We start from the raw sequence: 16,102 nt of genomic DNA, 5'->3' as shown, positions 1-16,102 counted from the left end.
ACCCCAAGTAACTGGCCCAAGAACACTTAGCTGCTGACTCTGGAGTCCTTGGGTGCCAGGTTTATACTTGCACTATTAGACCACACCTCTCTGGGCATATTGCATGCTATTATTGTTTTCTCATGTAGAATTTGATGCTCATGTAAGGAGAAACTTGGCAAGGACATTCCAGGGCAGAGAAAGGCACATGCTTTTAAAAGAGCAGAGAAGTGAGGAATGGGTAAAGTAAAAATAAATGTACAGTCAAATTAACTGAATTCTCTATTTCATTAAAAAATAGAGAAAAATGGGTGAGACAAACTGTTTTTGCATTTAACTTTTAGTGCCATTTCCCACAAAAATGGAGGGATGGAACCAGGCTTCAGTTTTCCACTTCTGTCAGTGAGTCAGAGCACACAGCACATGTGGTCAGAAAGTCATATGACTGCATAAATACACTGTGCAAGAGACTCACCTTTGTATCATTGTATTGGAAGATAAATGTGTCTGCAACTGATGCTATTTACATTTTCAAGGTTAGCCAACTGCAATGAATTTTTTTTGTCTCGCTTTACAAAAAGGCAAATTTTGTTGTCACTGTCTGAAACCTCAGTCCAGCACCAAACGAAAGGGTGACAGCTAACTGAATTTTTAACTCAGAGATTATCAATGTGTAGTTACCTGTTCTGCCTTCAGTGTCAGTTCAATAAAAATCTGCTGCAGTTTTTCATTAACAAAGTTGATGCAGAACTGTTCAAAACCATTTTTCTATAATAAAACAAAGAAAAAATTTACATTGTTAGTCTCATGCTCCACATTCACAGTTTTTGATTTTTTTTTTATAATAAGCAACTTTTGGAGAGGTTTTAATGAACATTTTCAATGATGAGCTGGCAGCTGATTTTACAGTTATTCCGTGTATTGTCAGCACTTCAGTGTAAAGGTTAGTGACCTAGATTCTCTGAAGCTGTTTTCAGTACTTCATTTTTATTATGTGAGTTATTACCACTGGGCACTGTAGTCAGTATGAATGCCCAGGAAGCTGACATTTTCCTTTCTTTGTTTTGAACACAGTTAAAAAAAAATCCTCTCAACATCAGGTCAAATCAGATCCTGAATTTTGCACTCTTACCTGAAATATTTCAAAGCCATAAATGTCTAAGACACCAATGTTATACTCTTCATAGTCCTTCTCCATAGCCTTATTAATGGACTAATAAAAAACAGAGAGAAAAAACATGTTTATACAAAACAAACTACAGTTTAAACCCTTAAGCAACCTGGAACTGAAAAATTTGGGTTGTACAAAAACAACCTCATTATATGCAATGACGTATGAAACTCCTCTTTTCTCCTTGCAAGTGTATTTCACTTTATTTAAAAAGGTAAACTCTGTCGTCAGCTAGCAAATGAGTATTACATTATCCTGTTATCCAAGCAAGTGAGCCTTCAGAGCTACTACCTGTAAATCTGTTTCTCATTAGAAAGAGTTACTGGACCATTTAAAAAGAGAAATAAAACAAGAAAACAAGAAATAAAAAGAACTTTTATAAAAGCGCAATAGTTAGAGTTTTGCTGATATGCAACCTCTTCCCATTAAACTTTTTAAATGTCTGCTTTTCCTTGTTTTGCTCTTTTAAGCTGCTGGCACCAGTGACATCTGCTATAGGCAGTGGGAACTGCCATGGTGAGGTAGTTATAAGAAAATAGGAATGCCTCCCTGGAACAAACCTTTGCTTCAGCTAGCCCAGTATCTTGTCCAATATCTGATGTTTCTCCCTTCCTATTTCAGCCTAGAGTCTCATCCTGAAAAGAGACTACCTTGCACGTGAGGAAGGGAGAAGGAGTAGAATGGTATCTGGAAAGCAGCAAGAATGGGACAATGAAGGGAGGCTGTGACCACTCCCCCTGGGAGTTTCATTACCTGATTGTTCTTCCTTCCTGAGAGTGCCCCACACTATAAGTCACAATAAAGTTCTAAAAGCGTGAGCTGTATTTTGGGGATAGGGGGAGGGTGGGCGGCCGAGGAGAACGTGGTACATCACTTGGGCAGCAGTGACTGGAGGCTGAGAGGCATAATGCATTCACCAGCCGGTTAAACCTTTTGAAAAGATGTAGCATGGGCCTTCTAGCCACTGTCTCGAGTTCCACGGCCATGCCCTTGTTGTGCCATCCAGTGCTGCCACTATGATTATAATGTCCCCAGCTAAATGCTCTAGAAACACAAGCAAGTTAAGGATGTGTACAGTGCAGGAGTACTGCATGGAAGAGCCTCTCCCTTGCCCCTTTCCCTTGCCCTCAGCATTCTTGCTCTAGGGCAGGCACCAGGGGGCTCGTGTGTGTGGAGGGGGGAGGGCATGGAGAGGGCTGTACAACAGTGGTAAGCAATTAACAGCTGTTTAAGGCCTGAGGAAAATGTAGTGCAGCGGGGGAAGGATACAATGGCCAAAAGCAGAGAATTGTGGGGAAATCCCACATGGGATATTTATTCCTTTCAACATTTAACTCTAGTGACATAATCAGAAAAAATTCAACTTACATCCACCAGGTAGTCAAAGATGCGGGCATGAAGGGCTTTGGCTAGAGCATCTCTGGTGTAGCAGGCCTGTTCCACATTAAGTGTCACATTAATGGACTCTGATTTGCCTCCCCACTTACTGTCCATCTGCCTGCTGGTCAGTTTCTCTTTCAGGCGGCTTTGGTTAATTCCGAGGAGGAAAGCAGGGAAAGCCAAAACTGCAAGAACAACCAGGGTTGTTGTTTTTGAACTAAACCAACGGATGGTGATTTAAAGATTTAAAAAACAAGAAAACCCACAAGTATCTGAAGTAGCAGTCAGCAGAAATAAACCTGGCGGGATGTGGTAAAAACAGGACTTCTGGCTCAAAACCTTCTCTAAATCTTCCAAGAAACTATTCAAGTCTTTACACTCAGATGCATCTTAAATAAACTGCACCCCATCCCAAAAAAGTTCTTCAGCTGTTTACCTCAAACCTTAGAAAGTATAAGAGAGTTTTTAAAAGACAGCAGGTGTTTTTATCTAATGCCTGGATAGGGTAGGAATATGGACAATGCCCCAAGCATCTATGCTCTGCCTACCCAAGCCAGCTATGGAGGGAGTTGCTGCTCCACCTCTCATTAATTAAGTTGATAAGATTGCATGGGTGTAACTAGGGGCTATGGCCCCATATTGTTTTTGAAAGAGAAACTGAATTAGCAATCCCAGAGCATGAGCAATGATGTACTGTATTTGGATAAGCAGCTCACTACTCAGTTCACCTTGCAATATCTGGGCCTCAGCCTGTTGCATCATCATTAATCTTGTAACTGTTTCCAGAACTACCTACACTCCTCACTCTCCACTGCCGCGTAGTTGCCAACTTCTTTAAAGCTGATGTTTCCCAAGTGCAGCACTCCTGCCACGATCTGTAGTACCAGTGTCTGTTCCTCTGCAAAGATGCCAATCACGTTCATTGCATGCTGGGAAAAGAAAGACATCAAGTAACTAACATTATTCACTACCCATATTGTTCACAAACCATGAATAATTAATTGGAATAAAAAATTAAGTCTGGGATTTTCAAAAGAATTTAAAGCAATCAGGCATCCAAAACCCACTAAAGTTTCCACAGAATTTCATCAACAGGATGTGAGATCTAGCTGAGCTCATCATATATGCTAAAATGAAACTGTAGCACGAAAGGAGAGACAGATTCTAGGACAACGCTGTATTATAAAAACATTATTTCTGTTAAAAAATAGATGATTTAGACCTAACAGAAGTGAAAACTGCATACTGCATGATTCTAGAATAGTTACATTTTGGTTGGCTTAGGCTGTGCACTTCAGCCAGTCATAAAATAACTGATCTGCAGAATAGTTTTTTATGAAGTATAGTAAATGGTTCTTTTACAAATCTGATTCCTAATCTGTAATTTTTCTTGGCACTTAGATAATGTTTTGCATTGGAAGTGGCAGAGGCATCCACATAGCTAGCCACAGGCACACAGCAAGCCAATATCAGAGCTGGATGCAGAGCCCTGGTCTCCGGATTCTCAGGCCAGGCCTACAGTGCAAACATACTTTGGTATAACTAGGTTGTTTAGCAGTGTGAAAAATCCACATCCCTGAGCAACACAGTTATACTGACCTAACCTCTGGTGTAGACAGCGGTATGGCGATGGGAGAGCTTCTCCCATCAAAACAGCTACCACCTCTCACAGAGGTGGATTAACTATGCAGACAGGAGAGGAGTAGCATCTCCACTGAAGCACTACACTGCGCTGTACATGTAGACACGTCCTCAGTCCCTTCCTCCAACCTTCAGCGCATGCTACTATTTGCAGTAGAGAGCTTTCTTTTTTTCAATTTTTACTTTTCAGTGGAAGCCAATCATTGTGCTGTATTTTAATATTTTTCACAAAGCACTTTCTCATCTGCTGCTCATTGGCTGATCTCCTTGTCTATTGAATCTGTACCTCTAAAATAAATTTCCAACAAATTCCTGACAAAAAGTACTGTCTACAGTGTGGCTATCTTAGCAGAATTATCAGAGCATAGGCACTGACTTCCCCTCTGCCCCGTGGGAGCTCGATATCCACCCCCCCACAGCCCTGCCCCTGCACTGCCCTCGCCCCACCTCAATTCCAACCCCTTCCCCAAAGTCCCTGCCTCACCTTTTCCCACCCAGCCCCGCCTCCTCATTCTATTCCCTTCCCCCAAGTCCCTACCCCTGTCCCGTCTCTTCTCTGCCTCCTTCCCCTAGTGCGCCGCATCCCCGCTCCTCCCTCTCCCTCCCAGAAAGTCCTAAGCATTGCCAAACAGCTGTTAGGTGGTGGAGGAAGCGCTGGGAGAGAGGGAGAGGAGCGGGAACATGGCTCGGGTGGGGTTGGGGGAGCTGGCTGCCAGTGGGTGAGGAGCTCCTGCTGATTTTTCCCCGTGGGTGCTCCAGCACCAGAGTACCTACGGAGTCAGCGCCTATCAGAGTGCTACCCAGAAAAAACATCCATTCATAATAAAGAGGTAATTAAAATTATATGAGTGAGTTTTTATCTACAGGAATTTGCAGCATGTGGTTTTCCTTCCCACATTTCCTTTGTCTGTAAATATGAAACATTAATAACCTATTTGCCTTAAAAGGTAGATCTGAATGAATACACACACATGGAGCACTGATTTTAAAAACACACCAGAGTTTCCTGAAAATCAGATTTGTCATTTATGTCATCTACTTTGTAGGATCCAGAGAGGCTCAGATAGTAATAGTAATCCATACTGGTAATGCCCAGGCTGTGTTTCTGCTCTGAGGAGGCACCTTCAATAAGCTGCAAAAGAAAAACACCAGAAATCATATATCTATTAGTTATTAGTTAGCTATTAACTCTCTCCAGTTGGGGAGGGACAGTTCTTGAACAGGTGACTGAGGTTGTAATGTCAGAGAAGACAGAAGTGATCATTCTCTATTACACTCCAGAGGACAGTTTTAAAAAATCAGCAGGGAAATTATCTGCTATATTCTATTAAACTCTTCCATGTGGGAGGCAACAGTGAATTTTCAAGCTGGCCCTTAGAAATACATCATGTTGTTACTTCACTGAGAGTCTACGGTTTTCTGGATTTGGAAAGAGACTCAAGCCACTGAATGGGTCTATGTTAGACAATGCCTTAGTGTGCACTGAAGGTACCTAGTAATATTCAGACTGCCCTTTTAAACATACAATCAATAGCATGACTTCACTGAGAGATGGACCAATATAAAGGAAAAACTGGAAATGGAAGAAGTATTTTTTAAATAACCGTGAAAGGAACTGTACATTTCGGACCTGGTAAAAAATGTGAAAACTCCTCTCCCCAGGATTCCTCATTACCACTCGAGACTTTTCCAGGAGAAAGTTGGAGATCTTTCCACCATCAGGCTCCCCACCTGGGCTAAACTGTATTTCAAAGTATTTCCCCTGTAACAAATAATTATAGAGGTTTTTGAACGATTAATAAAAACTAAGCTTAAAGCAGACGCTTGTTGTGGTATAACTCAAGGAAACTGACTAGAATATTTATTCTGTATTACTTCAATCTTTCAAGGTTAATTTAGGCCTGGACTCTTAAGAAACAATTACTTTCTTCCTCACTTTTCCATGTCCAGTTACCTAATTCTAAACCCAGCACAATAATTCTGCAGTGCATTAGAACAAAGATGTACACTAACCCATATGTAAGGACTAAGTGGGAGCTTTCTTTCCTCTGCCTTACTTGGTTGGTGTGAATTATGCAAATTGCAGAAATGAAACACTGATGGCTAAATTTACTACTGATATATGTGCGAACTACTCCAGTGTAGTAGATTTACAACTCCATAAACCAGTGGCTAATACAGCCTTCTGTTTCCAGGTGATGTATATCAATGATCCTTTTATCTTGGTGGACTGAGGAATTGCATTAGTAACCCATGTTAACTGCAAAATACACCTTTACTTCTATTTTGTGAAGGGTATGATGACTAAGGGGAGCAAAAGGAGAAGTTTGTCAAGCAAGGCTCACTGCTAATATAGGTAGTCACAGCAGGGGAAATACACTGGAAAACAATAAGGATATCGACAGTTTTGAATTTTATCCCCCCATTGAAGGATGTGTCAGCTAACCTTGTTGTATATTTTATTTCACTTTATATTTGAATGTCTGTCAACACATTTATATTCTATTATATCCAGATATATATCTATATATATTTTCAACACAGGCCTAACACTGGAAAAGCACAGTTCAAATTCTATGCTGGTGTAAAAGGGTAAAACTCCATTTTAATTAAATGGAGCTGTGCCCATTTACACAAGCAGGGCAGTTGGTCCCACATATGTACAGTAATTTTGCTCCCATTCTCTCTTCACTATATTTTATAAATACATGGTGGTTCTTCCCAATTAAATGTTGTAAGGGCTACATTTTCTGTATGTAGTTAGTTCCCATTAGTATGTATAACATTTATAATTAAGTCCTGAAAATAATTCCTTATTGCTTTTTGGAAAGATGAATGACCTTCGTGCCCAGCAGTGAAGCCTAGCAATTGTTCCATCCCATTTAAAAAAAAAATCACAGCCAATTATTACATGGGCTGGAAAATAGATACGCTCATACCTTCCAGTTCAGTGCAGATTAGGCCCCAGTTAAGTTGCTAATTGTCTTGTTTACACATCAGACTACTTACAAATAGCTTTGCCCAAACAGTAACAGAAACAAACATTTGCAATAACATCTAGGAGCCCTGAAAATGTGTGCCTCTCCGTTTACATGAAAACCAGCATTTTCCTTCACAAAGATGTCCAAATCAAACCCACAGATGTTAGGAGCAAAAGCAATCTTTTGCAAGAGGAACTTACAAATCTGCTGGAGTTATTGTTCCGCACAGTCTTCGCATTCCCAAAGGCTTCCAGTAAAGGGTTTGACTGCAGAATAATGTCCTTCACATGCTGAAATTTTTTAAAATAACAACAAAAAAATCTGCTTTGGGATCTTTATCAAGGTCTTGGAGCACTCACACTTGATTTGTAAACTTGACATATATATTAGGTGCAAGGATGCCTGTCTCTACAAGCAGGCATTGGAATATCCTCTTGGTCAGGTGAGGGGAAATCTACACCATCACGTCTGCAGAATGCAAGTTTTTTTTTTTTTTCAGTTTCTAGTTCTTATGATTGTAAAGAAAATCATCCAAACTTAAGCAGAACATAAACTGCTGCAGTCATCTTCCTGAACTTGCAGATAGCCAGTGCTTTGCTCATAGCTATGCCAAGAAGCAGCACAATAAAACTGACCTGTTTCTTGACAGTTTCATTGCTGCTCACAGGGTTTGAAGCAGAGGCAGACTCTGGTCAGAGATAAAGTAACAGAAACTTTTTCTCTCACCCTCTCACAGCAGCCAGGAAGATGGGGGGATGGACAAGAATATCGGAGGTAGAAAAGCAAAGTGGTGTAGATTCCCACCCCTTAGTACCAGTAAGCCACTATCACTGGCCTTGCTGGTAGAGTCCTCCTACCCCTGAAATGGTAGTTTCTCCTCTTGTTAGTAGGTAGCTTGCAATTTTTAAAACCCGGTTTCTAGGGAACATTAAAAGATAACAAATATCCATGTAGAACAGTTCACAATTGGCTGAGTGATTTACTGGAGTGGAAGGAGGACCAGAGACAAAGGGGTTAGTTTTGTGCTGGAGCACTGGGAGGAGGCTACCAGACTTGATGGATTAATAGTCTGGATCCTGTATAGTGAATCCTATGTTCTTCTTCGAGTGATTGCTCATATGCATTCCAGTTAGGTGTGCGCGCGCCGCGTGCACGTTCATCGGAGAAACTTTTACCCTAGCAACCCAGGCAGGTCGGCTGGGCGCCCCCTGGAGTGGCGCCGCCATGGCGCCCAATATATATCCCAGCCGACCCGGCCACCCTTCAGTTCCTTCTTACCGCCCGTGTTGGTCGTTGGAACTGTGGAGCGCAGCTTCGCTGACCTCCACACTCCCTAGCAGCTCATTTAGCTATCGTTGTATATAGTTAGTTATTGTACATATATAGATTATAGTTGTTAATAGTCAGTAATTTAGTGTTGTTAGTGTAGTTTTTAGTGGTAGCGAGGGGATCGGGGTACCCCCCCTTCCTCCCCCACACGGGGAGCCGGAGCCCATGCCTGGCTCATCCTGTTTCAAGCCGTGTTCGGCTTGTCACAAACCCATGCCTGTGGGAGACCCTCATGACTCCTGCTTAAAATGCCTAGGGGAGTCGCACTTAACTGCTAAGTGCTCAATCTGCAAGTCCTTTAAGCCGAGGACCAAAAAGGAGCGGGACATTAGATTGAGACAGCTCCTAATGGAAGCGGCCCTGATACCTTCGCCCTCGGCTCAGAGCGCAAGTCAGCCGGTGAGCAAGGGCACCGCGGCACCGAGTACCTCCTCCAAGAAGGCGGCACCGAAACCGGGCCAGAGCCGCTCCACCTCCCTGAGGCCGAAGGCGGCGAAGGCACAAATCGTCTCACCATCAGCCGCCCCGCAGCCAGACCCTGCGCAGAAGGCGGATTGCCTGGCACCGACACCAGCCGCGGCACCGCCGAAACCGGTACCGTTGACTCCGGCCCCGCGAGGGCCGTCGAGTCCGGCACCTGGCAGCTCCCCGGTACACACAGTGATAGAGCTCACCACACCTACTACCCCGGAGACGTTTGCCGCGGCGAGAGAGCTAATCGCCATCACCGAGGCACCGATGCCCTTACCCCCGGCACCGCCGGTGCGGGTCCTGTGCTCTATGGGCAAGCCGACCCTGACCAGACCAGCTTCGGTCAGTGTAGCAGACCGGCACCGCTCCAGGTCGCGGTCCCGCAGACGCTCGGCATCAAGACGCCGCTCAGGCTCGCGGCGTCGGTCCCGATCCCGATCGGACTCCCGGCACCGATCCCCTCGACGGCGATCGCCTAGGCACCGGTCGAGCTCTCGGCACCGATCAACCCCGGTACCGCTCACGCTCCCGGCACCGGTCAGGCTCCCGGCACCGGTCGACGTCCCGTGCGTCAACTTCGTACTCCCGGCACCGCTCCAGCTCACGGCACCGCGGGGAGCACCGCGCCTACAGAAGCAGATCCAGACAACGGCATTCGCGATCCCGGTCGACCTCCCGGCACCGAGCCGGTTGCAGGTCCCGGTCTCGCTCTCCGCACCGATACCAGCACCGGTCGCCAGTATCCAGAGGTGTGAGGTCGGTCGGTACCTCGGCACCGACTTTTGCAGCACCACTGTGGCCATCAAGAGGCACGTCGGCATCGTCCCATGCGGGTAGCTATTACGAACCCGAAGTACCGCTGGGCGAGTTTCAAGACCCCCACCCACAGGACACGAGTGCCGAACAGTGGGGTTTCTGGACACCCTGGGCTTACCAACAGACCCAGGGTGCCCCTGCCTCAGCCACGTCCCACTACCGCAGAGCATTGGGTGCCAGAGGCCACTGTTTCCCACCCTCCCGTGATTGAGTCGGGCAAACAGCCGCGTCCAGACTCACCGGGCTGTCACGAGCAGGAACCAGAGGAAGAACGAGACACCGCACAGGATGACCTCATCCCCGGAGTCTCCTCCTCCTCCTCCTCGCCGGACGAGGCAGTGGCTGGGACATCAACATCGGGACCTCCACCTATAGACCTCAGGGCCCACCAGGACCTCCTCCGTAGGGTGGCCCTTAATATCAACCTCCCGGTGGAGGAGGTCTCAGAGGTTCAGGACCCGGTGGTGAGCATCCTCTCGGCCGATGCCCCTACCCAGGTAGCCCTGCCGTTTATAAAGACTATTCAGTCTACCGCCGAGAACCTGTGGCAGTCACCAGCCTCCATCCCGCCGACAGCTAAGGGAGTGGAGAGGAAGTACATGGTACCCTCTCGGGGGTACGAGTACCTGTATGTACACCCTCCCCCCTCCTCCCTAGTGGCCCAGTCGGTCAACGACAGGGAACGGCATGGACAGCAGGCACCGGCCCCCAAGTCCAAAGAGGCTAAGCGCATGGACCTCGTGGGTCGCAAGGTCTACTCAGCGGGGGCCTTACAACTCCGTGTGGCCAACCAGCAGGCCCTTCTAGGGCGTTATAACCACAACATATGGGTGGAGGTGGGTAAGTTCGCCGAACTGCTACCCCAGGGCTCACGCCCAGAATTTAACGCATTCCTGGAGGAGGGTAAGAAGGTGGCCAGGACTGCCCTCCAGGCCTCCCTCGATGCAGCTGATTCGGCAGCCAGAACCATGGCGTCCGGAATAACCATGCGGCGCATCTCATGGCTTCAAGCCTCCACACTACCTCCAGAACTGCAATATACTATCCAAGACCTACCCTTTGACGGGAAAGGGTTGTTCTCGGATAAGACGGACTCCAAATTGCAAAATCTAAAAGACAATCGGGTCATTATTCGCTCGCTGGGGATGCATACCCCTTCCACCCAGCGTAGACCCTTCAGGCCCCAAGCACGGCGCCCATACTTCCCACCCCGTCAGAGGCAGGACCTCAATAGACGGCGTGGCCGCGGGGGACGCAGACGCCAACCCAGCTCCCAGGGAGGCCAGAACCAAGGGCCTTCCAAGTCACAGCCGGGCCCCAAGTCCGGTTTTTGAAGGTGCGCCCGGGGACGGCTTATCAGTCTCAATTCAGGATCCTTCCCCTACCTTCTCCAACCGCCTCTCCCGCTTCCTCCCGGCGTGGTCTCAATTAACGTCAGACCGTTGGGTACTACGCACAGTGAAGCATGGATACCATCTCCAATTTGCTTCTTCACCTCCTTCCCGCCCCCCTTCCCAGTCCCTCTTCAGGGACCCCTCTCACGAGCAAACCCTCCTACAGGAGGTTCGTTCCCTCCTGGTGGCGGGGGCTATAGAGGAAGTGCCTCTAGCCAAGAGAGGCAAGGGATTCTACTCCCGATATTTCCTGATTCCCAAATCCAAGGGAGGTCTCAGACCCATCCTAGACCTTCGGGGCCTCAACAAGTGGATGCTCAAGTTGAAGTTCCGTATGATCTCCCTGGGAACCATTATCCCATCCCTGGATCCTGGAGACTGGTATGCCGCCCTCGACATGAAGGATGCGTACTTCCATATCGCCATCTTCCCACCGCACAGGAAGTACCTCCGCTTCACGGTCACACATCAGCACTTCCAGTTTGCAGTTCTACCCTTCGGTCTCTCGACAGCCCCGAGGGTGTTCACCAAGTGCATGGCCGTCGTGGCTGCCCACCTCCGTCGGCGGAAAATCCACGTCTTCCCGTACCTAGACGACTGGCTCCTGAAAGGGTCCTCCCAGTCGCAGGTGCGACGGCATGTAGAGGAGGTCACGGACCTCTTTTCCCGGCTGGGCCTGCTCGTCAATGCCGAGAAGTCCAGCCTGGTTCCAGCACAGAGGTTGGACTTCATAGGTGCGACCCTGGACTCGATTCAGGCCAGGGCCTTCTTACCTCAACCTCGCTTCCAGACGATCGGTGTGATCATCCGGAGCTTGCAAGCATCCCCACTCACCTCGGCTCGAACATGCCTCACACTCCTCGGTCATATGGCCGCTTGCACTTACGTGACAAAGCATGCCAGACTCAGAATGAGGCCCCTCCAAACGTGGCTTCATTCAGTATACCGACCGAGCAGGGACCACCCGGATGTGTTTGTGACGGTCCCCCCCGATCCTCTCCGCTCCCTCGACTGGTGGCTGACCCCATCGCTTGTATGCGCGGGGATGCCGTTCCATCCGCAACAGCCATCGGTAACTCTGACAACCGATGCGTCATCCCTGGGGTGGGGAGCTCACTTAGGGGACCTGCGCACCCAGGGCCTATGGCCGTCCCACGAGCTGTCACTCCACATAAATGTCCGGGACCTAAGGGCAGTCCGCCTTGCCTGCCAGGCGTTTCACCGACACCTGCAAGGCCGTTGCGTTTCCGTACTCACGGACAACACAACGGCCATGTATTATATCAACAAACAGGGGGGAACCCGTTCGTCTCCCCTATGTCAAGAGGCCATTCGACTCTGGGACTTCTGTATAGCCCAGTCGATAGACTTGGTGGCATCCTTCCTCCCAGGGATCGAGAACACGCTGGCGGACAACCTCAGCCGATCCTTCCTCTGCCACGAATGGTCGATCAGACCGGACGTCATCCATTCCATCTTCCAGAGGTGGGGTTTTCCCCGCATAGACCTCTTCGCAACCAGGTCCAACAGGAAGTGCCAGGAGTTTTGCTCCTTTCAAGGTCTCTCCCCGGGGTCGATCATGGACGCATTTCTCCTGCCGTGGACCCGCCATCTCCTGTATGCCTTCCCTCCGTTCCCCGTGGTACACAAGGTCCTGTTGAAGCTGCGCAGAGACAAGGCGCATCTGATCCTGATCGCACCTGCGTGGCCCAGACAGCATTGGTTAGCCGCCTTGCTGGTCCTATCTGTGGACCCCTCAATTCACCTTCCTCTCCACCCAGACCTGATTACCCAGAATCATGGCACACTTCGCCACCCGGACCTGCGAGCCTTACACCTCACGGCGTGGCTCCTGCATGGCTGAGCACGGCGGAGCTCAGCTGCTCCGCACCGGTCCAACATATACTCCTTAACAGCAGGAAGCCCTCCACTCGCTCTACGTACAGGGCCAAGTGGAAGCGTTTCTCTTGCTGGTGCGCTTCTCAAGGGGTGAACCCTACGCAGTCCCCAGTTTCCACAATCCTCGACTACCTCTGGTACCTTAAGCAGCAGGACCTGGCAACTTCCTCCTTAAAGGTACACTTGGCGGCCATTTCCGCCTTCCGGCCAGGGGAAGGTGGCCGCTCCATATTCTCTCATCCCTTAGTCGCCAGATTTCTTAAAGGCCTGGAGCGTCTATACCCCCCCCGTACGCCGCCCTGCCCCTACTTGGGACCTTAACTTAGTCCTGAACAGGCTCACGCTCCCACCATTCGAGCCACTGGCGACGTGCTCGCTCACGCACCCATCACGGAAGACGGCTTTTCTGGTGGCCATTACATCGGCCAGACGGGTCTCAGAGCTGAAAGCTCTCACAGTGGACCCACCCTACACCGTCTTCCATAAAGACAAAGTGCATCTGCGACCCCACCCGGCGTTCCTCCCTAAGGTGGTTTCCACCTTCCATACCAACCAGGACATCTTCCTCCCCGTCTTCTTCCTGAAACCACACTCTTCTCGGCGGGAGCAACAGCTACACTCCTTGGATGTACGTAGAGCGCTTGCTTTCTACATCGAGAGAACAAAGGGGTTTCGGAAGTCCCCTCAGCTGTTTGTGGTGATCGCAGAACGCATGAGAGGGCAGCCTATATCCTCTCAGAGGATCTCCTCCTGGGTAACTGCTTGCATTCGCGCATGCTACGACTTAGCTCGTGTCCCCTCTGGCCACCTCACAGCACACTCCTCGAGAGCTCAGGTGACATCGGCGGTCTTCCTGGCGCACGTGCCTATACAGGAGATATGTCGTGCAGCAACCTGGTCATCGGTACACACTTTCACCCACCACTATGCGTTAGTCAGACAATCTAGAGATGATGCGGCCTTTGGCGTAGCAGTTTTAAATACCGCCACATCTCGCTCCGACCCCACCGCCTAGGTAAGGCTTGGGAATCACCTAACTGGAATGCATATGAGCAATCACTCGAAGAAGAAAAGACGGTTACTTACCTTTGTAACTGTTGTTCTTCGAGATGTGTTGCTCATATCCATTCCAAACCCACCCTCCTTCCCCACTGTCGGAGTAGCCGGCAAGAAGGAACTGAAGGGTGGCCGGGTCGGCTGGGATATATATTGGGCGCCATGGCGGCGCCACTCCAGGGGGCGCCCAGCCGACCCGCCTGGGTTGCTAGGGTAAAAGTTTCTCCGACGAACGTGCACGCGGCGCGCGCACACCTAACTGGAATGGATATGAGCAACACATCTCGAAGAACAACAGTTACAAAGGTAAGTAACCGTCTTTTCCTGTTCCACTAAGTACATTTATCTGAGAAACTTTATTTTTCTGGATTATGGCTAGATTGAGTTGGACAAAAAACCTTGAGGATAATATTCTAACCTGAGCTACTGCATATAAATCTACATTAAATCAACAGTTATTCCAGGTTTTAACCAAGTGTATCTGGGGGCACAATTTGGCCCAAGGTTGCAACATTTCTGGCCACATTTTATCCTTTTTGCCTTTAACTTCCCTACTAAATAAGGCCTACTGTCCAAAAAAGAAGTAATGAAACAAGTAGAGAAGGAAACTGGAATATTGAGGACAATGGCAAATAGATAAAATGGAGGAAGGTAGAGAATTTGGAAAATGTAGGACTTGAAAAGCAGATTCAGAACGCTGCTGAATAATTTAAAATTGAGACAAAATACATAGGCTATGTTTGAATGGTGCAAAGCATCTGGTGATCAGGATGGGGAACAATAATTATTTTAACACTATACACGTCATCCACTCAGTTTCAAAGTATTTATGTTCTGTTTATGAAATAACTGCTTACTAATTCAACCTATAACCTTGCAGCCCAATCTTGCAATTCCTTAAAACAAGCAAAACTCATCAAGTTAATGGGAGTTTTGCCGGCATAAGGAACGCTAGCTCAAGACTGCAAATGGGTTAGTGGTTAGCTCTGTGAGAGCTTCGAATCAGACAGCAAGGAGAGAAGTGCTGGGAGCAGACCACAAGGAGGCCACTGGATTCTCACTTACACAGATTCAATTATCATAAAACTCAGCCTAGCAGGTCCAGAGAGGCATCAGCCCATAGTTTGAAGCATTAGCTGTGGAAGGGCCATTTGCTTTAATGGGAGTAGGATCAGGGTGTTAGTTTCTTGCTCAAAACTAGTGTATATTCACGTTTGTGTAGGGAGGGTTGAATTTCACACAAAAACAATACACTACTCAAGGAAATGTATCAGTTTAATCAGCTATGACTTGTAACTGCTGAGTTTATTTTGCATCTTTTAGGAACAGCTGGGATTTACTTAAAATAACGGAAACAATTATTTATAATGTGATTAAGGCCACTCCAAAAATAACACAATGCACATTTTCCCTTTGCTATTGAATGACTGTGCAATGTTCCCTGTATCATTGTCTCCCCCCCAAAAAACAGGAAGAACATCATCATCATCAGAGCTTGTACTAAGGCCAATGTATTATGGTAAGCAGAGGGTGTGGGGGGCGGGGAAGCATACTGGTAAAGGGTAGCCACTACTTACCAAGAATAGTTGTCTGTCAATCAGCTCATGATCCCCTAGAACTCCATTAGTGGAATTTTATGGCTAATTTACTATTAGCTTTAGTTAAAATATTTGTGTAGATAGTGCAGACACATTTCAGAATTATTAACAAGCAACTATTCACCGTTCTAGCTCGCTCCCAGAAATTACATTTCCTACTAGATAATTTGTTTAAAATAATGTTTAATAAAAGTCCTTCTCTTTTCTCTCTAATGTGTGAACACAAATCCATGATTTAATGGGAGATATGAACCACTGAGACACAGTTCAATTCTCTCTGGATCTGAAAGGTCTAGTAAAAATTCATATTTGGCATTGTAGAAAAAGCAGATTTTCTGAGATTTTGTTAAATAATGTTTGGTTGCTATAAATTAAACTTCTCTCCCT

General features: G+C 47.4%; 1 protein-coding gene across 4 annotated transcripts in view; it reads right to left on the bottom strand.

Annotated features, from left to right (window-relative positions):
- Positions 1 to 16,102, bottom strand: part of MYO1E (myosin IE) — a 160,115-nt gene that overhangs the window by 52,767 nt on the left and 91,246 nt on the right. For all 4 annotated transcript variants that reach the window (XM_050967908.1, XM_050967910.1, XM_050967907.1 and 1 more), the window contains exons 6-12: positions 7,353 to 7,442; positions 5,802 to 5,933; positions 5,169 to 5,303; positions 3,327 to 3,459; positions 2,519 to 2,715; positions 1,112 to 1,192; positions 661 to 747 (exon numbers count right to left, since the gene is read on the bottom strand). In XM_050967908.1, coding sequence (XP_050823865.1) covers positions 661 to 747; positions 1,112 to 1,192; positions 2,519 to 2,715; positions 3,327 to 3,459; positions 5,169 to 5,303; positions 5,802 to 5,933; positions 7,353 to 7,442 — 855 coding nt within the window. The remainder of the gene's footprint in view (positions 1 to 660; positions 748 to 1,111; positions 1,193 to 2,518; positions 2,716 to 3,326; positions 3,460 to 5,168; positions 5,304 to 5,801; positions 5,934 to 7,352; positions 7,443 to 16,102) is intronic.

The sequence above is a fragment of the Gopherus flavomarginatus genome, chromosome 9 (genome assembly GCF_025201925.1).
Source record: "Gopherus flavomarginatus isolate rGopFla2 chromosome 9, rGopFla2.mat.asm, whole genome shotgun sequence".
Taxonomy (NCBI): domain Eukaryota; kingdom Metazoa; phylum Chordata; order Testudines; family Testudinidae; genus Gopherus; species Gopherus flavomarginatus.
The sequence above is the reverse complement of the archived record's forward strand: the minus strand, read 5'-3'. Positions and strand labels throughout refer to the sequence as shown.